This window comes from Lepidochelys olivacea, assembly GCF_965140295.1.
Source record: "Lepidochelys olivacea isolate rLepOli2 genome assembly, chromosome: 6".
Classification (NCBI taxonomy): domain Eukaryota; kingdom Metazoa; phylum Chordata; order Testudines; family Cheloniidae; genus Lepidochelys; species Lepidochelys olivacea.
Genome location: NC_140416.1, coordinates 22,018,417 through 22,043,507, shown reverse-complemented (window position 1 = coordinate 22,043,507; position 25,091 = coordinate 22,018,417). Strand labels below are relative to the sequence as shown.

General features: G+C 46.6%; 2 protein-coding genes across 5 annotated transcripts in view; one reads left to right on the top strand and one right to left on the bottom strand.

Annotated features, from left to right (window-relative positions):
* Positions 1 to 888: 888 nt before the first annotated feature.
* Positions 889 to 24,333, top strand: PRR33 (proline rich 33). The gene is made up of 3 exons (XM_084630873.1): positions 889 to 1,005; positions 1,102 to 1,202; positions 22,544 to 24,333. The coding sequence occupies exon 3, from the start codon at positions 22,553 to 22,555 to the stop codon at positions 24,167 to 24,169; it is 1,617 nt and encodes a 538-aa protein (XP_084486999.1). The 5' UTR covers positions 889 to 1,005; positions 1,102 to 1,202; positions 22,544 to 22,552; the 3' UTR covers positions 24,170 to 24,333.
* Positions 15,783 to 25,091, bottom strand: part of LSP1 (lymphocyte specific protein 1) — an 84,599-nt gene continuing 75,290 nt past the window's right edge. For all 4 annotated transcript variants that reach the window (XM_084630877.1, XM_084630874.1, XM_084630876.1 and 1 more), the window contains one exon: positions 15,783 to 17,283. The gene's annotated coding sequence lies outside the window, so the exon portion shown is untranslated. The remainder of the gene's footprint in view (positions 17,284 to 25,091) is intronic.

Here is a 25,091-nt window from a genome sequence, read left to right as displayed (position 1 = left end):
AGGTCATACCAAGTATAGGAGCAGCTGGAGGAATTGCATAGATTATGCTAAGATGGGAGGGACATGCTTGGAGAAAAAACCCAGTAGGCTTATGTTTCTATATTTATAACCCAACCATGCAAGCAACATTTAAAAAGGGGTATCCAAGGCAAGGAAGCGACAGGCTCTCCTTCATGCACTGGAGTGCAGTTCTCATAGAAACACAGAGATAGGTGGTGCATGGTATTTAAAAGCAGTCAGTCATGGCCCTCCCCCAGCACTGGCAATATCCACCACCCGCTAGGCCTGGCAGAGACCCTCTCTCTTGCTACACTAACAGTTTAAAAGGCTTGAGCTACATGGTACAATTGGGATTCAGGAAGGAAATGTGGAGACATATCACTCTTTCGGTGTGATACTCCTCCCATTTCCCCCAGCAGGAACTCAGTGGTGTGTAATAGATCAGAAGTGGGTTTTGGGTGGGTGTGTGCACACCACTGAGGGTTGAAAGAAATGAGCAGAAGATTCGAGCTGACACTAGGGACATGTCAAAGAGGAGTAGGGTCTTTTTAAAACACAGTGAGTGCAGGTGTTTGACCATCTCCTGGAGATATATTTCAAGTGCCTTTCACTGTAACGAGAAAAGGCTTTTAAAATGAGGGCCTCTCCCTATACAGATTGAAGCGTGGCAGGTTGATCGCTGCATCCAGATCTGGGAAAGTTTGAGGGAATTAGGCGGTACCCAAAGGCCCTGGAGATACAAGAACAAACACAGACTGAAAGAGAACCCTTTGGAGGATTTGGTTTGTTGATGCACTCAATGCAGTTGCATTAATTTGCCAGTAGAGGTTTGCAGTGCCTAATACAACCCTTGTGACAGTTTCCATTTCTTTAAGCCTTCAGGCTTCACCTCACTCACACACCCCCTCCCCCGTCTCCACCTCCTGTTGGCAGGGGACCCCAGCAATATAGACCATGCCCTCCAGTGGGGCTGACAGCTTTAGCAGCCCTCTTTGCTGTCAGCCGGTAAGAGCAAACGTTTAGGTCAGGAGCTGTGGGGCTGTTTTTATTTTTGGCATGCATCATGGATCAATTCCTTCCCCCTCTCCCTGCCATTTGTAGGAAGGGAAGAGTCCAAACCAAGGATGTTCAGACGGGTTTTTAAGCACACGGAGCTGGGATCAACAAGCTGCAGCCTCTAACCATCACTCAGCACTCACCAGGTAATGTACAAAAGCAAAAATTGTGTTTTGAGCTTTTCATTCTTTAGATGTAGGCTGGTTTTTCCCCTCCCCTCTTTCTCCCCCCACAATATATGGAAACAAGATTCTTGAGGGTTTGCTGGAGAGGAGGGAGCTCTTGCTAAAAAGTGGAAAGGGCTCACATCTGTCCCCAGTGCTATAATTATTCTGTAATTCACACAGGGGAAGAAGGAGTCTGACTCATGTATGGATTGGGTTGGAAACCCCACACAGGTGAGATGGGGGAATCCCTAGCAAAGGAGTACAGTTATTAGGACATGTAATGTTGGGTTTTTTCCTCTCAGTGCCACTGAAAGCACTAATGCAATGAACACACAGTTCTGTGGCATTTTCAGCATCATTAAGCATTTTTGCCACATTTGGCTAGATCATTGCCCCTAGGCAACCCAATGGCTGGCATTTCTCCAGGAAATACTGCCTTTAATCAAATAGTGGCACATGGATATAATGTAAGGGAATACCACATTTTCGTCTCCCCTTCTTCTATATGAACGGTGTACCATGTTTGGCAATGTCGACGGGAGCATATGTGCTAGTCTCACTTGACTAACTGCTTGCCTATTATAGTCTGCCTTTAGTGCTGGCATGGCATTTTGTCCTACTCTGCAGTAGAGGGCTCAAGGACTGAGGTGCATTGGTAGAGCTGTGAACAGGACAAAACTGTACAGTGCCTGCTTGCACGGTGTCTGTCTCCAGTCAGTTGACCCAGTCCCTTATTTGGAAGCAGAGAAGGAAAATTCATGGAAAAAAAAAAAAAAAAAACAAGTGAAAAGAGAGAAATAATCTGGAAATCTATTGGGCCACTGCCTTGGCTGGTATGAATCTGAGCAGCTCCATTGCCTCCATCAGCTGAGGATCTGGCCCATTTGTTTGAAGTCCTTCCATGGAAACAAACTGAGCATCTTGAAAAAATGGGAAGCCTTCATCCGGCTGTCCATGCGTGACCTGCAAGGAAGCAAGGGCCTTTCAATTCATCTTAGAGTCACCTGAATAACCAAGATTGTTTTGACTGCCGTGCCAAAGGCAAACATTTTGATGTAGGTTGTCGTGGGGTATGCAAACCCCACCCCGGGCCCAAAGGAGTTAAAAGGCAATACTAGGCCCAGGTAGCTCCGGCCTGGGCCTGCTGCACGTGCTCTGGCTGGAGGAGGGGGTTAAAAGGAGCTCAGAAGCCCAGGCAAAGGGTGGTGGGACAGTCTGTAGGAGAGACAAATACTTCTCCGGGAAGTCAGGCAAAGAGGGGGGACCAGAGAGCCTGAGAGGGGATTACAGAACGTGTAAGGCAGTGTTTTCTCCAGGCAGTGCTTTCTCCAGCCACCTTTGGACAGTTTTTGTGAAACTATTGTGTGTTTGGACTGTAAGGGCCACACCCCAGACTGAAGGAGCACATAGATAGGAAGTAGTCCATGGTGGCAGACTTAGACTCCCTGCAGGGAGGACCCTGCTGGTGTTACTTCCCACAGGACCTTGGGCTGTGGCCCAGTGGAGAGGGAGGGCCTGAATTGCCCTACCAAGTCCCACTTAAGGGGAAATGTCCAGACAGGGGTTGAGGCCAAGTCATTTCCGGTCTAGTGGCAGGAACCAGGCATTCCTACTGCGCCTTCCCCTTCCCCCTCGACAGACAGATTTTTTTGGTGGACTGTTGATCCCGTCATCTCTTTGCATCATCTCTTTGCTTCTTGACTCACCTGTATGCTCCATTCATCCAATCTCAGCTCATGCTTCATTTTGAATATCTGTAGTATCTACTCCGTGCATCGTCTACTGGATCTGTTCCCTATGGCTCTGATCCGAGTCTCATTGAAAATCAATAGTAAAACTCCCATTGACTCCACAGGTGGAGGATCAGGTCCGATGTGGTCCATCTGCTCTATGAAACATCTTATCAATATGCTTTCTCCCAACACCCCTCTGATCACTTTATCCACACAGCTGTTCTTGGCGCTGTCCATAAGTCTCAAGCAATGTGTAGCTCCTCCATACAATATCAGTGTGCTTTTTGCATCATTCATATGTTCCATAATTCTCATTCATGGCCCATCTGCTCAATGAGTCATCTAGCTGCTCCCCATATTGCCTATACATTCTGTGCATTACCTCCTTACCTCATGAATCACGTCTCTGAGTCGCTCATGTATACATATCGTGCTATGCATAACACATCCTAATCTATGCATTATCTTTCTGTTCCTAGCATGATATAGGTTTCCTCATACATAATCAATTGGCACCATGCATCGTCTCTCTGAAAGAGAAGTTAGCTGATTTGTACATTCTCAATTTGTTCCATGATCATCTGGACCATGACTGTATCATATCTCTAGCTCATGCCTCATCTGTAGTTGGTATGCATTCTCTGTCTTCTCTTTGCATATCATCTCTGGCTCATGCTTCAGTCCTCCTTCATAATAATAACCATATATATCTAGACCGGGGTGGGCAAACTTTTTGGCCCGAGGGCCACATCGGGTTGCGAAACTGCATGGAGGGCCAGGTAGGGAAGGCTGTGCCTCCCCAAACAGCCTGGCCCCCACCCCCTCCCACTTTCCACCCCCCTCAGAACCTCCGACCCATCCAACCCGCCCCCCCCCGCTCCTTGTCCCCTGACTGCCCCCACCCCTATCCACACCCCTGCCCCCTGACAAGCCCCCCGGGACTCCCATGCCCATCCAACCCCCCCTGTTGTTCCCCATCCCCTGACTGCCCCCCTGGAACCTCCGCCCCATCCAACCGCCCCGTCCCCTGACTGCCCCCTGGGACTCCCTGCCCCTTATCTAACCCTCCCCCAGGCTCAGAGCAGCAGGAGCTCGCAGCCCCACCACCCAGGCAGAGCCAGCCATGCTGCTGTGCTGCCCGGCAGGAGCAGGGGGCCAGAACTCTGGCAGCGCAGCAAACAGGCTGCATGGGAGGAGGGACAGCACGGGAGGGGCCGGGGGCGAGCCTCCCTAACCAGGAGCTCAAGGGCCAGGCAGGATGGTCTCGCGGGCCGCATGTGGCCTGCGGGCCATAGTTTGCCCACCTCTGATCTAGACTATTTGTTTCATGGTTCATCCATCTGCTCCATATGTTATCACGTACAAGGCGTGTATTTCTTGTTTCATCTCTTGATTCCATGCATCTGTTTCATACATCACCTATGAGATTTTCCCCACTGACCATCTCTCTGCTTTCTGTATTGCCTGCTCTCTATAAGATCTCTTTGTTCTAGCCACTCTTTCTTACACGCATCATCTTTGGTCATTGCACCCATCTCTCTATTCTTTGCATCATCCATGAACTGCGTGAAGAACAACATCTTGTCCTCCGTACACCGTCACCAACATGAATAATAAGCTACTGGCAGCAAACTGGCCCATAGTTTCTAATGAATTAATGCCCCAAACACTGGAATAGGATCATTCATATCCAGTCTTACATCGGGGTCTAAGATCTATGGGACTTAGTTAAGTGAGGTTGTGTCAAGCTACGTGGCTTGTTAAACCACATCTCTTCTATTGGTCTATAAGATGACATTAAGGAAAACAAATGTAGGTGTCAGAGTAGCAGCTGGGTTAGTCTGTATCTGCAAAACGAAAAGGAGGACTTGTGGCACCTTAGAGACTAACCAATTTAATTTGAGCATAAGCTTTCGTGAGCTACAGCTCACTTATATCTCATGTGTGTATGTCTGAGTCACAAACAACCTAGATAAAGGACATTTTGCTGCTTATCTCAAATCTTACGGAGAGGGTTTGCTGTATTTTTATATGACACAAACTTTTCTTCCAGAGCAGGATACCCGATACCAATTTTCACCTTTTATTAGGAACCGGTGCCTGGGATATATATAGAGAGACTGTAAGAAAATACCCATAGAATAAACTTAAGCAACCATTGCATCTCCTTTCAATAGGGAACTGTGCCAAGAGTGGTTAGTCAGGGGTATTCATAAGGAATATACTGCATCACATGTTTGCTGTGTGTAGGAGTTGGAATCAGACCTTTCCATGTGTTCCCTCTATTGGCTGACCTATTGAAGTTAATCATTCATCTTACAGAGGGAGTCCAGTGTTTCTGAATTCTTATCTAAATGCTGGGAAGAGGACATCACTGATATAAAGAGAGATCTATTTCCCTTACATTTCACAATCCTTGCTCTTCAGATTACATGGAGCACAGGTATCACCCATCAGGCCCGCAGAAACATTCAGGGACAGATTCTCTACTGTTCTCCAGCCTCTTTGTGTGCTTTCATGACACACAGGTGCAGAAAAGCAGCCAGGGCCATCCAGCTGAGAAGTCCCCCAGCATAGGGGGAGCTCTCAGTTAGTAAACAGCTAGCATATCCAACTCCTATAGGAGTTTACCTCCACCTCTGTATAGGGGGCCTACAGCATAGCCAGGGTGTGCTCTGCTCTGTCAATCCCCAATTGGCCTATCATCCCCCAGGGAACATGGTCAGTTGGTCTAAGATAGAGTTGCCCCAGTACGGATGGCGCTGGGTAGATGCACCATGAGAATCTAGAACTACAACCAGCTCCCTGCCATTCCCACAGCTCCTGGTTGCCAGATGTAACAGCACCTGCCCTAGTAATTTAGGGGAGTTATGTGAAATCCTGGAAGCAGGGATTTTTGTACAGCTTTAGGGCTTCACCTCCTTCTGCGGGGAAAGTTTAGCTATCGAAATGTCACAGCCAAGACAGAAAGCAAGAAGTTCATTAACCAGCAGGAATAAACAAAGGACGCTGATCATCTACACTGATTATAAATCAAGCAGGAGAAAACAAAGGGCTAGATCCTCAACTGGTGAAAATCAGTCTAGCTCTGTAAAAGTCAATGGAGCTACGATGACATACAGAACCTGAAGTGCTGGCCCATTGTGGCTGGTTACTTTGTTAACATTCTCAGTTGTATTTCATTTTTAGATGCATCTTTTGCATGCACCAAAATAAATAAGGGGACTGGATGGATACAGGACTGGTAATAGAATATGGAGCCTTTCACCTTTAGAACCAGGACAGGAGAGGCCAGCACCTGAAGGTTCTTTCGTGACTTTCATGAAATGAGTTGATGATCTCAATGCAATACCTAGTGAACATGTGTCCACCCATCAAAGCCACCACCGTCACCATTGCTACCCTGGCTGTCAGTCTCAGAAGAGAGGCCACAGATTGAATGAACATGGAAAATGAACTATCCCCTTGCTCCTAGAAGTGGGCCCTGTTAGTCCAATTTGAGGCACCTTAACGCTTAGAAGGAGCAAATGAGGAAGCTGGGATTGCTGGTGGTCATGCTGGATAAGCAGAGGAATTCTGGCATCCCAGCATGCTCCACCAGCTTTGTAACCAAACAGGAGGGAGTACGTTTGATTGAACTCTGAAGCTACTTTGGGGACCTTAGAAAAATCACTTCTGCCACGTTTCATTCACTACTGAAAATCATTTTTCATCCATCTGTTTAACCTGATGTCTGCTTTGATACTTGTGTGCTGCCAATCAAGGCGCCTGTCACAAAAGCACAGTGTTCTCCAAGAAGGTAGTGTGGAAGCTCTGACTTGGACTTTGGGGTATGGAGAAAGGGTTATGTGGAGAAGCGTAGGTGTAAGAGAGCAAACCAAGGCAAAAGGCGTCTTGCAGACTATGGAAAAGCCAAAAGCAACAGCGGATAGATCATGGCATGAGAACGGGAGATTGAAAGGAACTCTCTGCTGACTAATGGACAATACCATCCACTGGTCACCAGAGCACAAGATGGACAGCAAAGATTAACTCAACAAACTTTGGACAACTCACATGGTTAGTGCAAGCACAAGACAGGGAGGTTATTTGTGAGCAGCATCGTGAGGTTTTTATCCAAGAGTGGAGAGAAGGTGTCTTGTGTTGATGATGTTGCTGCCCTCCTGGTGAGCCTAGGGTTGAGTTGATATAGGTAGCAGAGAGGTTCTCTAACCACATTTTATTTGAAATGACTGACCTTTGCCCTGGTATTTCACTTTTTTCAGTCACCAACAGTTGTTTTGACACTTACCACTGTGATTGTGTCTAGGTCTCACTATTTGACTTCTTATGTCTCTGCTATGGCCACAAGCCTTTTCCTCCACATACTGAATGCCATGTTCATCAGCAAATGCCAGGAGTGAAGCAGGAGAGATGCCAGCATATTCGTGACAGGGCAGGATTTGTAGCCTCTGTGGGAGAATCAACATAGCATAGAACCAGGACACATGCCCCTCTGTTTGAAATGCAATATCCACATGCCAGTATAGTCAGATTCAAGCTTCCAGCCTCTCTGGACAATAGATTCCATATATATGTCAATACACTAGTGCCAAGATTCAAGCTCACATTTTCCAGGTACAGGGGTAACCAGCGCACAGATTCAAGCGTGCAGCTAAGAAACGTTCTGTGATTGTGATCGCTGAGAAGAGTAGCAGCTCTGAAAGGTGAACTTACAAAGCCCCACATTGACTTCCCCATCTAGCATGACCATCCCAGAATATTCAGAATCCTGGCACCATGTCTCCATTACCAGCCTTTCAAATCTACAATAGCTTAGATGCCAAATCTTGCTAAGCAAAAGTCTAGTGACATGTGATGGTGTTACCTGATATAGGTCTTCATGCTACATTTAGCCAATGAAACTTTCCATCTGTCAAAGAGGATGTTTTATTTAGAAGCACTAATCTCCTGGGTTCATTTGGTACTATAAATATCAAGTCGTCACCGGTTCCCTTTCCATACAATGTTTTAGTAACTTACCTGCCATCTCAAACTATGAAGGCCCAAAGAAAAATTATCACTCAGCCGCCTACAGTCTTGAAACAAGAGTGTTTGGATGTTGAAAGGATCTTGAAAAACTGGTAAGGGTTCAGAGAAGAACTACAAGACTGATTCATGGCCTGGAAAGCACCTTGCAGTGAGTGATTTAAGAAGCTCAATCTATTTAGTTTATTTTTTTTTAAAAGGTCGAGAGGTGATCTTAGCAATTACAGGCCAGTAGGTCTAACTTCAGGATGGGGCAAATTGGTTAAAAGTATAGACTCACAGATTTTAAGGCCAGAAGGGATCATCATGATCATCTAGTCCAGTGGTTTTTAAACTTTCTTTGGCAACACAGTTGAAGACAATTTTGATGCCTGTGACCCAAGAGAGCTGCAGATGAGGGGTTTAGGGTGTGGGAGGAGCTCAGGGCTGGGGCAGAGGGTTGGGGTGCGGGGGTGAGTGCTGCAGGGTGGGGCCAGGAATGAGGGGTTCAGGGTGTGGGAGGGGGTTCTGAGCTGGGACAGGCGGTTGGGGTGCAGGAGGGGGTCAGGGCTCTGGGCTGGGGTTGCAGGCTCTGGGATGGGGCTGGAGATGAGGGGTTTGGGGGGGGCTCAGGGCTGGGGCAAGGGTTTGGGGCATGGGGTTACCTTGAGCAGCTCCCAGTCAGCGGTGCAGCAGGGGTACTAAGGCAGGCTTCCTGCCTATCCTGGCACCGCAGACCACGCTGCACCCCAGAAGCGGCCAGCAGCAGGTCCGGCTCCTACGCAGAGGCGCGCAAGCAGTGCCCGCAGGCACATCCCCCCCCAGCTACCAGCCAAGGGGAGTGCGGAGCCTGCAAGGGGCAGTGCACGGAGCCCCATGGTGCCCCCACCTAGGAGCCGGACCTGCTGCTGGCCGCTTCTGGGGCGCAGCGCAGTGTCAGAACAGGTAGGAACTAGCCTGCCTTAGTCGGGCAGCACTGCCAACGGGACTTTTAATGGCCCGGTCAGTGGTGCTGACCAGAGCTGCCGTGACCCAGTGCCTTACTTTCCACGATCCAGTACTGGGTCACAACCCGCAGTTTGAAAACCACTGATCTAGTCTGTTCTCCTGCACATTGCAGGCCATAGAACCTCACCCACCCACTCCTGAAATAGACCCCTAACCTCTGGCTGAGCTATTGAAGTCCTCAAATCATGATTTAAAGACTTCAAGTTACAGAGAATCCACCATTTACACTAGTTTAAAGCTGCAAGTGACCCAGGTGGGCCCCATGCTGCAGAGGAAAGCAACAAAAAAAAAAAATCCCAGGATCTCTGCCAATCTGATCTGAGAGAAAATTCCCTCCTGATCCCAAATATGCCAGTCAGTTAGACCCTGAACATGTGAGCAAGACCCACCAGCCAGACACCTGGGAAAGAATTCACTGTAGTCACTCAGAGCCTTTCCCATCTAGCGACCCATCACTGGCCATTGAAGATATTTGCTGCTATTTGTCGCAGTTTGGCTACATGCCATTGTAGGCAGTAAAGAACAGACTTATCAGACACATAGATGAACACAATTTGTTGAGGAAGAGTCAAAACGGCTTTTGTAAAGGGAAATCATGCCTCACCAATCTATTAGAATTCACTGATGGGGTCAACAAACCTGTGGACAAAGGTGATCCAGTAGATTTGGACTTTGCTTAAGGACCTTTTCAAAGGCTTTCTGAAAGTAAGCAGTCATGAGATAAGAGGGAAAGTCCACTCATGGATCAATAACTGGTTAAAAGACAGGAAACAAAGGGTAAGAATAAATTGTCAGTTTTCAGAATGGAGAGAGGTAAATAATGGTGTACCCTATGGATGTGTACTGGGACCAGTGTTGTTCAACATATTCATAAATCATCTGGAAAAAGGGGTAAAGAGTAAAGTAAAGTAAATACAAAATTACTCAAAATAGTTAAAGCCGAAGCAGACTGTGAAGAATTACAAAGGGATCTCACAAAACTCAGTGACTGGACAAAAAAATGGCAGATGAAATTAAATGATGATAAATGCAAAGTAATGTACATTAGAAAAAATAATCACAACTATATATAAAAAACAATGGGGTCTAAATTAGCTGTTCCCGCTCAAGAAAGATCTTGGAGTCATCCTGGAGAGTTCTCTGCAAACGTCTGCTCAATGTGCAGCCACACTCAAAAACACGAACAGAACGTTAGGAACCATTAGGAAAGGGATAGATAAGACCCTAAATATCATGATTCAACTCTATATAAATCCATGGTACGCCTACACCTTGTATGCTGCGTGCAGTTCTGGTCATCCCATCTCAAAAAAGATACATTAGAATTGGAAAAAAGTACAGAGAAGAACAACAAAAATTATTAAGGGTGTGGAACAGCTTCCCTTTGAGGAGAGATTTAAAAGACTGGGACTTTTCAGTTTGGAAAAGAGACGACTAAGGGGCGGAGGGGGGGAAGGATATGATAGAGGTCATGAATGGTGTGAAGAAAGTGAGTATTACTTACTCCTTCACATAACACAAGAACCAGGGGCCACCCAGTGAAATTAATAGGCAGCAGATTTAAAACAAACGAAAGGAAGTACTTCATACAACACATGGTCAACCTGTGAAATTCATTGCTAAGGGATGTTGTGAAGGCCAAAACTATAACGGGGTCCAAAAAGAATTAGATAAATTCATGGAGGATACATCCATCAATAGCTATTAGCGAAGATGGTCAGGGATGCAACCCCACGTTCTGGCTGTCCCTAGGCTCTGACTACCAGAAGCTGGGAATGGATGACAGAGGAAAGATCATTCAATGATTGCTTGTTCTGTTCATTCCCTCTGAAGAACCAGGCATTGGACACTGTCAGAAGACAGGACACTAGGCTAGATGGACCACTGGTCTGACCCAGAATCTCCGATCTTATATAAGACACTATTAAGAAGAAATTTGATCACAGTCTCTGAGTTCCCACACTGGGAGAAGATCTCTGATATTAGAGGGCTTTTTAATATAGCAGATAAAGGTGTTACAAGATCCACCAACTGGAAATTGAAGTCAACTTGAAATTCAAAATGGAAATACGATGACATACATTTTTAATAATTAAGGTAGTTAACCATTGGATGTGGTAAATTCTCTAACACTTGGCGTCTTTACATCAAAGCTGGATGTCTTTCCAAAAGATGTACTCTTAAGTTCAAACATAAGTCATTTGATTCAATGCAGGAATCACAGGGTGAAACTCTATGGCCTGTGTTATGCAGGTAGTCATATAAGATCTTTGTAGCCTTAAAATCCATGAGCCAGATCCTCAGCCTAGGTCTATTTACTTCAATGAAGCTATGCTGATTTATATCAGCTGAAGATCTGGATCTGTGCATCTACAAATTGATCACTACAACCCAGTGTTAAGCATGAATTCCAAGCAACCTACAGGAAGAATGCTAGATCCAATTTCTAAAACATCATCCTATGTAAACCAGAGATGAGGATCAAAAGTTGAAGGATCAGCAGTGGAATAGCCATTCAGGGGTATTCTCACATTCCAGCCAGTGCTGAGTGACTGGCAAACTTCCAGCAATCTTGATGTTTCAGTTTGGAATGGAAAGGTCACATACTTGTCTGAAGCTTATCCAAACTTCTTTGGTGTAGAAATCAGACTTGAAACTTGCAAGGGATGCTTTATTCAAACTGGGCCTAATCCGGTTCCCATTGAAGTCAATGCCATAACTCTCTTAAATTTTGGACTTGGCGCTTAATAGTTGCTGGTTTTATTAAAACCAGAAATAACACAGAGACAGACTTCATTACTGCTACTTCTGGACAAAACCTGGCAGTGCAGAGTTCTGCAACATTAAGAAGATGGACATCAACTAGAATTACCCAAGGTTTTTACAAGCTTCATAAAACATCTGATTACACTGTGGGATGAAGAGTTGTTTTCATTCTTGTGTAATCTGTAACCACTCATGCATGCATGCCAGAGACCTGGATTGGAGTGACAAGTTTTCCTTCTGTCTTTTACCCTGTTATGTAAAGAAAGAAAATAAAGTTTAAACTGTTTAGCATTGCAAATCCTCCATCACTTGGAGTTTTTAAACAAAGACTGGATGTCTTCCTGAAAGATATGCTCTAGCTCAAACACCGCATAACTATTCATACAACCATTAGTGAACTCAAGGCAAGATTCGCTGGGTGAAATTCTAGACCCTATATAATCCACATGGTCAGACTAGATGACAGTGGTCTCTTCTAGCCTTAAATTCTATGAATTCTTTATTATATATATTTTTGGCCAACGTCAGGCCCACTTCTTTATACAGCTAGGGGAAAAAAGTTTATTCCAGTGGTACTTCGATTCTTAGACCCAACAAAAGAGGATGATATGTCAGTATACTTGCACTGAGAGCGTTCAAAACACTTGTCCAGTACTATTTCAATATCTGTGGGAGTTCCACTAATATTTCCAAGGAGGAAAACCTGACATTCAGACCAAATTTTCAGACACCAGCTTGCATTTCCAGAGGGGACAAGGTACAAGTGCAATTTAAAAAGAAAATAAAAACCACCACAATTAATTTAACTTAGAAATCTACCTAATTCCCCTGTTTCTGGCTGTTCACTAATGGCCTGATCCAAAGCCCATTGAAGCCAGTGGGAGTCTGTCCGTTTCAAGGGGCTTTCAATCAGACTCTTCACTATGTAAATTGAGGGCATGCATAAGTGCAATCACAAATCTGCACCTACGATTATTTTATAGCTAGAAACAGAAGCTAGTTCAAATCCAGCCTTCAACCTTTAAACAGAGCAAGCCCTGGAAATAGTGAATACTTGAGGATTTTCTCAAATTATTTTCATCAGCTTTTTAGTCTGTCATTTTATACACGGCTGTGAAAGCTGAAACTAAAACATGTTTCGGTGTTAGTTATTTTAGCATTGCTCACCAAAAGTGTCAGATGTTGTGCGTCGATTTGTTTCGAGAAAGTGGCACTGAAGTGGACTAGTTTTAGTAAAAGAAGTGATCCCTATTCTTTTCATTACAACCACTGGCTCAGTCCAGAGTTCAGATCTGGACAGCTCAAATTCAAGGTGTGGCATTCAGAACCTAGGGTTTGATTCAGGCCTTGCCTGACAGCATTCTAGGGGAATGTTGCTTGGAATTGTTAAAGCAACACAAGAGAAGGGAAGACGGTCTTGCAGTTAAGGCGCTGGACTAAGGCCCGAGCCATCTCAATTCAGCTCTCAGTTCTGGCACAGATTAACCGATTTGCTTGAAGTCATGCAGGCAATCTGTGCCTCAGTTCCCCCTTTATGAAAAGGAGATACTACTTTGCTACATCACAGGGGTCATGAGGATAAATTCATTTATGTCTGGGAGGGTCTCAGCTGCTACAGTGACAAAGGCTGTATTCGCAAAAAGAAAAGGAGGACTTGTGGCACCTTAGCGACTAACCAATTTATTTGAGCATGAGCTTTCGTGAGCTACAGCTCACTTCATCGGATGCTATATTAACATCTAGATAGATGGGGAGCAGTTTCATTTTCTGAAACAGAGGTAAATGACAGAAGGGCCCATTCAGTCACCCTTACTCCAATAGACATCAGTGGGGACCAGTCACAGCCTATGGTACTAGACAACATGAGTAAGGGTAGCAGACTCTATACCTAAAGCAGTGAAAATGGGCCAACAACTCAGAGGAGCTGTTCTGGCCCCTATCCAAGCACTCTTGAAATTACAGCCAGACAGAATGTGCCCAATGGGCCTGCTTCTCGTCAGGATTTTCTTTGTGGGAAGGGGTGCTGTGTGCAGGGATGAGATGTGAGGAGGAGAGTGCAGAAAGTGTTGAGGCATTCTTTGCTCTGATGCTAACAGTACCACATCTCCCACTCTGCTTCCATTCACTCGCTACTGAACAGGTCTGGCAGCCTTAGGCAGCTTCCTGGGCCTCGCTGAGTTTCACATCAGGATCTCATAGAACATTAAAGGCCCCATCTGCCTTCAAGTCCTTTGCCTACTTAATGATCTTGGCAGCTGGCTTCCACAACTACCAATGCTAGCTACATGTCCATACTGCAGCCCCAGGGAAAGGAATTCTAGCAAGTATGAAAGTTAAATGAAGTATGGAAATTCCCAGTTTCAGGTAGTTCCTGAAAGCAACCGGAGAGTATTCAGGCCCAATTTCTCCTGGGTCTTCTCTCTCCCCCCCAATCACTAGAGACAGAAATGCTCTAGAGGAAGCCGTAACCCACACACCTCCTGGGTGTGGTGTTCTGTCCAATCTAGTAGCACTGAGACCACTTGAGAAAGAATGCCCCACTTGTAATGCTGACAGACCCCAGGCATCAGCTGGCAAGATCAAACCTGGGGCCTCTGGAGCTTAGTGCATGAGCCTCTACTGCATGAGCTAAATGCCATTTGGCTTTTAGCTCATGCGGTAGAGGCTGATGCACTAAGCTCCAGAGGTCCCTGGTTTGATCGTGCCTGCTGACAACTCCGGTCTGTTGGCGTTACAAGTAGGACAGAACACCACCCCCAGAAGGTGTGGGGATTACAGAAGCAGCTACGAAATCTGTTCATTCCTCCATTGAAGTCAGCACCTGGACTATGACCGTTGTTTCTACTGAGACCAGTTGTAACTTGACCCAAGACGTCATGGCCCAGATTCACAGACGTAATTGGGCACTAACTTCCAATGATCCCAGTGGGAGTTAGTACCTTTGTGAATCTGGGCCCAAGTGTGGGGAAGGGAAGGTGAATATGCCAGACAGAGTAACTCTTGCTAAAGACAGCCCATGTCACACAGATATTGTTCAGTGTTTTGCTATGAAAGCCAGGGTGTTGGCACATAAAAAGAGATCTCCCTTCTTCCCTACCCCTCCAAAATAGAATTGAATGTTGGGCAAGGTGCCAGCTTGAGATTCCTAGAGATAAATTCAGTGCTCTGATGAAAGCAGCATCTTATTTCTGAGCTTTATTAAAAGGATAAGGGTGTGTTGGGGCAGAGGCCTTCTCCAGATTAAAAAAAAGTTTTGGCTAAGACAATGCTGGAAAGACTTCTAGTTTCAGACTTCAATTATGTTGTCTGTTTTCAGTACCTCCATAGAATAGGAGACTAGCCTTTCCCCAACCATTACTGGATAGCATGGGCAAGGATAGCACTGCATGGCTTCTGCCTGTACATGCCGAGGGTAGTACGACTGCTAAGGCTGGTTAGTTGTGGCATAGTGGCCTTTGTAGTGGGTTTGGCAACTTTAGAACTATCTGAAGACAAATACCCACAGCCAGGGCATTTACCTTTATCTGCCTCACTCTGTCCCTTCAGTTCGGCTTTGGCTTCCTGTGAAGTGATGCCACTGGTTCACAAACCTAGAGCTCCGTGCCCAACACTTTCCAAAATTAGATTCAGTGTAAAATTTTTGCATTTCAGCCAAAGAACTGATCGTGACCATCTCTATGGACTGTGATAACCGGCTTTCCTTTCTGCTCCTTCTAGAGGTCTAGTTTTTAAGAAAGCAATTCTCTATGCTACAGCCACCATCTTTTATCCACTCCCTAAGTAGGATCTGATCATTTTACTCACCCGATTCCCCACTACCAGTGAAAGTCAGAAATTCTCCTACCACAGAAAACTTAAGTGGCAGGATCTTTTCCTAAACCCTCTTGTATCTGCTGGGCTCCTGCTCTCTTCATTTCAGAGAAGCTGGGAAATTTTGCTTCCCCCAACATGTTGCTGTAGCCGGACGGGCAGAGACATTGGAAACAACTTTATTGTATGAACCGGACCATTTTGACCATTAGTGAAACCCTCAGAGCCACAACTGTTACAATATCTTCCTCAGACATTTTATTAAATGCTCACACACACAAAAGTAAATCCAGGACAGAATCAATTAAAGCAGTAAGCAAATTGAGGGATGAGAGAGGCCCCATAAGACAGGGATTCCTATCTGAGGATAACAGAAGCAAGTTGCAGGGGGAAGAACAGAAACATTTTTAATGAGAGAAGATCAGGGATGTGCCAAAGACTGTGGGCTAGAGGACATGAAGGAGTTTACAGATTGACCCGGGAGAGTTAGTTTGCAGGGACTGGGAGCAAACCAAATCCTGTCGGGTTACCGTGGAGGTCTGAGGTTTACTAATCTTCAAGGGCTCTCCCCACCCCTACAAGCAGCCCCTACCTCCCCAGAACACCCTTCTACCTAGGCAGTGCCAATGGGTGAAAAGTGGTGAAAATGGCTGGTTTCCGAGCTGCACCAACACAGTCCACACACAGGAGCACAGGACAGTTTGCTGATGCACTTTGACAGGAATACTTGACACAGCTCCACTGGGGCTCATGTTAAAAAGATTATCTCAGTGGGTTTGAGTATGCAGCAAATAGAAAAGGAACTCTCAGACTCATCAGCAGAGACCAAAAGGTAAGAGCTACTGCATGGGCTCAAACCCAAAGTCTGGGCTGCCACTCTTCACATGGGACAGTAGGGTCTGGAAGAGATTGGCACTGTGATGGACAGGTGAAGGGACCACCTCAGTATGGAAACAGCTGTAGAATTCGAAAAGTCTGGATTAGAATCTTGTATTCAGCTGGCATAGACTAACCTGGCCTGGAGAGGGTCAGTCATAGGTTTTCCCCACCTCGTATTAAAGTTCACAGCAGAAGAGGCACAGGTGAAGAGATGGAAAAAAAAACAAAACAGGTGGTAAGTTTTCCCCACTCACAGAAGAACATGGTGGTTCTTTGATACCTATGACATGGTCTAGGTTGCCAGTACAGTTGTGATTCCATTGGATTATGGAGGCCAGAGTAGAGGTGGTTCTAAGAATCAGTCCACCAACCTCATCTGTTGAGCATTCCCACCATACCCATTAATCTTTTTCTGTTCAGCTTTATCCCTCCTACCCCGAAAGAGTTAGTAGCTGGAGGTTTCTCAATGGTTATTGAGATGCCTTCTACCCCCTGCTTGATTAGGCAAGTTGGCAGATTCTTCTCTTCATGTGTTCAAGAGATTAGAGAGGGCCGAAGTAATGGCCTCCCATCTCCAGCATGGAAACAAAAGGGCCCAGAGGAGCCAAATACAAAACAGCAAAGAGTCATTTAGAAAGTTAAAGGGAGGAACAATAGCCAGCTGATTATGTTCCTTTCATCCACACAAAAGCAGCGTGGGGTGATGCTCCCACTCGAGGATACAGCCAGGCTGTTCTGGAGCAGAGAGAAGTTGCCTGCCAGGGACTGGGAGAAAGACATCCTTCAGTGATCTCCCTTATAGCAGAGGAAGCATCAGCGTTGAGTACAGGGTTGCATCTAGTCAGGACCAAGCTCCGCTGTAAAAGAAAAACAGAACAAAGGACAAACTTAGTGAGAGTGATAATCTGGGCTACAGATAGTCAGCCCAAGATGCTCCCCCCCCACACCCGTATTTTTTTGAGTGTTCCTCCTGGGTTTACAGCCTCTATACCGTGGCTCAGCCTGTGTATAGGAGCTGCTTGCAACCCAGAATGGGAGCCTAGAATGTCTGAGAAGACATCAAATCACTCTCAAGGCCTCTGGATTCTGCTGCTCTGTTACTGTGACACGAGGCGATTGGCAACAGGCAGGAGAAAGGACACAGCAGCAAGGGTCCTGAACAGGTCATGATACCCTGGCAGAGAGAGAGATGCGTTTCAATGCAGTCAGCTCGTCCCTAGGAGTCATTGTTTAGATGCTAGAGGTGATGCTGCCCCAGTCTTCCCCTCTGAGCCCAAGAAAAATACGAAAGCAAAGCTTTCTTTCCCTTGGCGACCAGCTGCAGCAACATAGGTATCAAGTTCCCTTAGCTCATTCTTCCACACAGAACAGCTGATTCTGTGCCATCACTCCAGCATCCCAAATTACTTCTCCATCTTGAAGTTAATGACTCTTCCACATGGACACTTCCCCTGTTTAAAGGTCAAACTAGAGACTAAGTTTGATTAAAGCATCTCTCTAAGCACAGTAGAGTAGCATAAGAGGGATCCAAAGACCAGGCAGGTTTCAGGTTGTGCATCAGCATAAAGAACATACTTAACACTAAGAATCCCATGAGATTCTTAGTCTCAATTCACTTGCTTTTCCTGAAGCTTCACAAGCTATTTGGGTTCTTAGAGAAGTTCATTCCCCCTCAATTTTATAATGAATCCCTTTTAAATGTCCACTGCAGTCAATAAGACCAAGCAAAGAAATGCATCTTTCTTTGCTCTGCTATTGTTCCAATACACAACACTGGGAGGGGTGAGGGGAGGAATTCCTACTGAGAGGACAGATTGCTCCAGGAGAGAGCTCTCCAGAAAGCATGCAGAACTCTGAGGGGGGAGACACAGAAGGTAGATCTCATGACAAATACATGTTGTACCCCACCCCGACAAAAAAAAAAAAAAAAAAAATCTATGAAACTGAAAGGCGGCAAATTTGAAAGCGATGAAAGGTATCACTCCCACTCTGCCAGAAGCCATCTGTGGAATCCATTGCCTCATGGCATCACTGAGACCAAGGATTTGGTGGGATTAAAAAAATTGGACATTCACATAGATTAACAAGAATATTTAGAGTTATAATAGCAAGGATCTTTTTTTTTAAAAAAAAGAAGAGCATTGGAAGAGATGAACCCAGATGCTTCAGTATATAATAAGCCAGCTTCTAACTATTGGGGGTAAGATTTTCACACTGGACTGATTACCTCCCAGCTGCGGGGAACTTGGCATCTTCCTCTGAAACAGCTGCAAGCATTAGACAGATACAGGACTAGATGAGGCACTGCTCGCATCCAGTGTAGCAATTCCAGTGTAGCAATATCTCTCTCTCTCTCTCTCTCTCGTTTAATGAAGGGTGCCTAGGAGGCCCTGCCTGCATAAAAGCCATTTGCAGTGGTGTAACAATGTGGATACAAAAGGGGTGCAAACCTCTTATATAGTCTTAGGATTCCCCTGCTCACATACACCTACAAGCAAGCTAGATTGCGCTGCTATTTATGCTCAGCCACGGTGGCATAGGTTGCAGCAGCAACGACACAGATGTGCTGAGCCCATCCCCACAAGTTTCAGGCAGATTTGTACACAGCACTATTCAGCCAGTGCTGCTACCCAGTGCTCCTGCTGCTACGCTGCCATTTAAGCGTACCCAAACAAGGGAAAAATCACATCCCTAGCTCATCGCGTAGCTGTAGCCAGACGCAGGTCTCTGATGCGAAGCTGGGCGTACACTACTGCACCTTGCGCTAGTAAGTTACCAGAGCCAACCACACCAGAGCAAATCCACTTTACGCTGGTGCAGCACAGCTCAAGGAGGAGCTTACGCTCATGTAACAACAGCAATGTAGCGACACTCGTGCAAAGCCTACGTCAGGTGTTTTGAGGTCTTTCCGACGCCCAACCCTGGGGATGGGTGGTAGGTTTGGTGTAATGAGGACTCTGTTGGAACTGCAAGCTATCACTTTAGGAGCTGGGAGGAGACTTCTCTGATCTTGCTTGCAGGTTACAGGGCTCCATAGCCAAGTGTTCCAGCAGAGTCAGCAGCCAGTCAGTCTACGGGAAGGTGGGGTAAGTTGTGCCTCTTTGCCTTAGGGAGCTCCATCTCGGTTTTGGGGTTCTTTTGCATTCTGAATTCTAACAAAGTAGTGTTCTGGTGCAACCTTCCAGCAGGAGAATCTGTTCTATTCAAGTTGTGTGTGTACGCTGTGAAACAGAACAATGGGGAAGGGATTTCTAGCCCTCTTTGGTCAAATGAGTTTCACACATAAGAGCTGCTCTTGGAATAGAGCTACGCCTAATTCTAGCCTTTGCTTAAAAGTGATCAGCTGCTTCAAATTTCCAGCAGTTGCCATCTAACATACACAAGTCTCCTTCAAGGCTTCCTCACAAAATGCTATGTGGCTTTTGTGTGTGGGCACACACACAAAGCAATTGCCTTTTGCCTATGCCGACGAGCCACCACACCCTTTACAGCCTGGAGAACAGCTCCAGCTGTGCAGTGAAAATATTTCCTGCTGAGATTTTGCTGGAATTAAGGTGGCAACTGGAACCTGTGGGGAAGTAGAGAGCCTTTAACTTTAGACAAAAGAAAAGGAGTACTTGTGGCACCTTAGAGACTAACCAATTTGAACATAAGCTTTCATGAGCTACAGCTCACTTCATCGGATGCATACTGTGGAAAGCGTAGAAGATCTTTTTACACACACAAAGCATGAAAAAATACCTCCCCCCCACCCCACCCTCCTACTGGTAATAGCTTATCTAAAGTGATCACTCTCCTTGTAAGTTTGTAAGGAGAGTGATCACTTTAGATAAGCTATTACCAGCAGGAGAGTGGGGTGGGGGGGGAGGTATTTTTTCATGCTTTGTGTGTGTAAAAAGATCTTCTACGCTTTCCACAGTATGCATCCGATGAAGTGAGCTGTAGCTCATGAAAGCTTATGTTCAAATAAATTGGTTAGTCTCTAAGGTGCCACAAGTCCTCCTGTTCTTTTTGCGAATACAGACTAACACGGCTGTTACTCTGAAACCTGTAACTTTACAGTTTGCTTTAGCCCTCCCTTTTCTTCACCACTCCGCCTGCCAGGAATTTCTGTAGCAAGCAAGCAAAAGGCCAGCCTCCCAGCAGGAGTAGTTAGCCAGTGCTGAAAGACAGATTGCAAACGCAGCCAAAGGCTGTTTAAGCCTCATGTGCATTGAAGTGGAAACATCTGTTCTACCCATCAAAAGGTTTGCTCAGAGTAGTTTACAAGTGAACTAAGGCTTGTACCTCTAGAACACTGATGCAGCATACTGCATTACCTTCCTCAAAGGCCAGGACCAGGTGAGTTAGAACTATGGCCCAAAACTAGAATTTTACCTACCACAAAACAAGAAAGCAGCTGGAATGAGCTTGGCAGTTGCCAAAAAGGTGCAGAGCACCTGACAGCCCCTATGAACGCTCCCAGCCTCCTCCTGCTCATTCCTTCTTTCAGGACACTTGACACCATCCAGCAGTGGGAGCTGACAGATTCATTCACTTGTGCCTCACTTCTTAGCCAAGCCAGCTCAGCAACTGTGAAGCTGGCAATAACTGGAGGAAAAAAGTTTAATCTGTGACACTTGGGAGCTAAAGTCTGTCAGGGAGAGATGGATGGAATAAGCCAGGTGCTCACCCTCACTCCCTACCCCAGCAATGGGAGTGGAGATAAACAAGGTGTGACCCGCTTGTACTCACCCAGCGGCAGGTCAGGCAGCGCTCCGGGTCTTCGGCGGCGGGTCCTTCATTCGCTCCGGTCTTCGGCGGCATTTTGGTGGCGAGGGGGTCCTTCTCGCTCTGGTCTTCGGCAGCACTGAAGGACCCCCTCGCCACCAAAATGCCGCCGAAGACCGGAGCGAGTGAAGGACCCACCGCTGAAGCCCTGGAGCGCTGCCTGACCCGTGCTGCGGGGTGAGTAAAAATTAAAAAAGGTACCACTTCTGCTCAGTGGGAAAGCAGCTGCTGCCCCACTCCCCACCTAGCTATGCTACTGCCCTGCATAGACTTCCCAGTCTTTGCTCAGATCATACGGCTACCTCTACTGGTAATCTCTACACAAAGAAGCTATAGAATCGGTCATGAAGAACTTCTTTGGTTTCTAGACAGGGTCACAGAAGTTGCAGCCCAGGGTGAGAATGGGAAGAGCTGGGGCAGTGGAGGCTCACACAGCTTAGGGATTTGCCAGCCTCTGGGGTAGGGTGACCAGATGTCCCGATTTTATGGTGTCTCTCTTATATAGACTCCCATTACACCGCCCCTCCCCCAGTCCAGATTTTTCACATTTGCTGTCCAGTCACCCGACTCCGGCGGTGCCTGAGTGTACTCTAGGGGGAAACTCAAAAACAATTTTTGTAGACATGGTTCCAGCTGCAGAGCTCAGACTGGGATTTCAGACAGCTCAGAGCAAGCGGTCTTGTTTGATGCAGAGCTGAAGGAACAAGCAATACCATCTGACCTAAAGGCCAAATTAGAGCTAATTTTTATTGCTAGGGTTGTGGGAGTAGGAAGGAAAATGCTGCCTCAAACACTAAAATGCAAGGGACTTGCTAGCATCAGGCATCGTGAGGATAGATGCTTAGCAAGCTTCTAACCATAGGTCTTGGAACAAGGAGTGGTACTGCACTCCCAGCTTGAAATGGTTTCCATCATACACAGGGTTTACAGTTTGGTTCAATGGCTCTCAGCAGCCCCACCATAAAAATTGTTCCAGCACCCCTGCTTCTAACAGTCTATTAACATCTCAAATCCTGACCCATAGCCCTAAACTGGTGGTCACTCATACCCTTTTGTTGTGTGCGAGTGATGTGGAGAAATATCGATTAGACACTGGTTGTATTGAGAGGGCGAGGGTAAAAGCTCCAGTACAATGTTCTTCCCTCTCCCAGGTAAAACCTTGCTTCTGAAACAGACCAGACACCTCTGGGACAGCACTCAGAAATTCTACAGACAGATGTTTGGGGTCTGCCGCCAGCAGACCCATCTTTGTGGCCCCATGGCATGCGCGAACAGTGCAGCAGCACGCACAGGGTTAAGCGGATCAGTTGCTGATGTCAGCTCTAAGCTTTGTGTGTTTCATTTCAGGGGATTAAAATGCTGATCACGGTAACACCACCTTACGAGCCAGAATCCCTCCATCCACAGATTCCACCCCCTGCCATACTACCGAAACCTGGTAAGGACAATCTTAGGCTCCAGAGACTCTTGAAGAAAGTTGCAAAGAAGAATACACCACTAGCCTCACAGCAAGCGAAATCGTTCCGGTCCAACCTCTCCCCAGTGAGCGAGGCCAGCCCAGACCTAGAGCACAGCGAGCGCTTATCCCCGCTGAAGACCCCAGAAACATCAATGCGCATCACCATCCACCTCCCTCCCCGGTTCTCCATCAAGCCAGTCATCCACCATGTCTCATCTCCCTTCCCAAAGGCCAAGCCGTTCACACTCAAAGTAACTGAGCAGAGGAGAATCTCTGAACACCTCAAGCTCTCCGTCTCTCCAGTAGCATCCCCTGTGCATAGGCAGTCCCCATGGCAACCAAAAGGGATGACAAAACCAGACACGCCCACCCAGCTGCCCTCTCCACAGGCACCTTGTGTATTCGTTTTCCCTGACCCTCCCGTTTCCATCTCACCTGTCATAGAAGCCCCGGCGGAGGTTACCCACGTCACTAAAGTGCATGCGTGTGTCCACAGTGTACAGGCACCCAGAGCGAAGACCCCCTTACCAGACCAGTCCTCTATAGCCCTCAGCAGTGAGGACAGGCAGCCTTCAGCAGCCCATACTGGCAAAAGCCACTCAGAGCCACCTGCAGGGCCAGCACCAGTCACTCTCAATGCTGATGAGGCTGGAGCTGCTACTCCCAAATCAAAGGACCCCATGCTTCCCACCATGACAGCAGAGCCCCTCTACAAAACCCTTAAGTCTTCAACTCCCAGAGAGCCTGTTGGGACTGCTTTCCTCAGTCCTCTGATGCCAGATCCCCAATTCAGTAGATCAGAAATCCCGGGAAGTGACACAGCAAGGTCCAGAACAGAGTGGGTTCCTGAACTCCCTGAGCCACACAGCGAAAGCCTAAGGCCAGTGACTCCCCATACAGCTCAGAAGCAAGAAGCCACAGTGCCAGCTGACAATACCAGGGCTTTCTCCACAGAAGCAAAGGAAGAGCTGGTCATTCCACCACAGCCAACAGCCACCATTCCCAGTCCTTCCCCCAAAGCTGAGCCTCCACCACCATCTGTGGAGAAGGCCAGACCTCTTACAGCCAAGCTTAGCGGATGGTCTCGCCTCAAGAAGCACTTGACAGTGGAACCTGAGGGGCCCCAATTCCCAGAAACTGAGCCAGCCAAGGCTGAACAGGAGGAAGCAGGAAGTAAAGCAGAATGCTCTCAAGGTAATGCCAGCCAAGACAACAGGCTGATTAAATCAAGGGCCACCAAAATGTGGGATGCCATTTTATATCAGATGACAACCCTCAAGAGGAGAAAGCAGCAAGAGGAAGAAAAAGGGATAAGGAAAGAGGAGGGATTCTCATTCCGGTGCCGCTTGCCCCTTCTCCACAGACCACGTTTTGATGCCCGGAAACTGAAGGAGCTAGCTTCCAAACCAATGATGAAGATCACCACCATGTTAGAGTCGAGCCTGCTCCACCACAAGACACCCGAGGAGCCCAAGAATTTTAACAGGACTGCATCAGGTTGGCAGCTCAAGTGAAGCCAGCTGATTCCACCTCGGCAACAAGCCCTCCGCTCTCTCGCGGGCCTCCTCAAGGTGCTGCCTGAGTTCTGAGCAGGAAAGTGCCTTTTAGAGCTAGATTTTCCTGCAGTATGGAGGCCAAATGTGAGAAAAATATAAATAAAATCCTTTACAGCCAGCAACCTTATGCTGAGGGCTTTAGGTGGTTATGACTGTACACTACATATCTGTAGCATATATATCTGTAGTGCATGCACACACTTCCAGAGTAGCTTGAAGATCTAAGAACAGCTCTATATCTAGATGCAGCTTCATTTAAAATATTCCAATTGGAGATCAGGCTACAAAACCAAACAAGGGACCCACAAAAAGCAGTGAAGCAACCTGTAGAAAACCCCCACTGTAAAGGCACCTCGTTTTTCATTCAGTAAATCAATGGAATTTTAGCTTTATTTTTAAGTGAATCCCAAACCGTGCAAGCCCAGAAACAGGACAGGTTGTGGCAATGCAAGTTGCTCCACACTGCCCCAACTAATAGTCCGCCTCCTAGGCTGTAGGATCCAGTTTCAGACTGAAAGAAGGGTTCTGTTTCTAAGCCTCCGAGTTCTTTACTGGAACCCACAGCAGTAGCTTCAATTTCTGGTCACTCAGAACTAGACAGAGATGAATTCCCTTTACATAGAACACGGGTGACAGGTTGTGGTATATTTCATGCTGCTCTCAAACCACACTCAGTCAAGAAAACAGAATCTCATTAGTTTTAGGTTTTATAATTAATTTGATCTCCCTAAAGGTAAATTTGAGGTTGCAGGAGTGGGAGGGGCAGTGCGGGGGGAGAGAAGAGACCCTTTCGTTTTGCAGTGATCAGAGTTTTTCCATTCTTAATTGCTTTTGAGTGCAGTTATTGGCCAGGGATTTTCAGAATGATTAGGATTGTTTG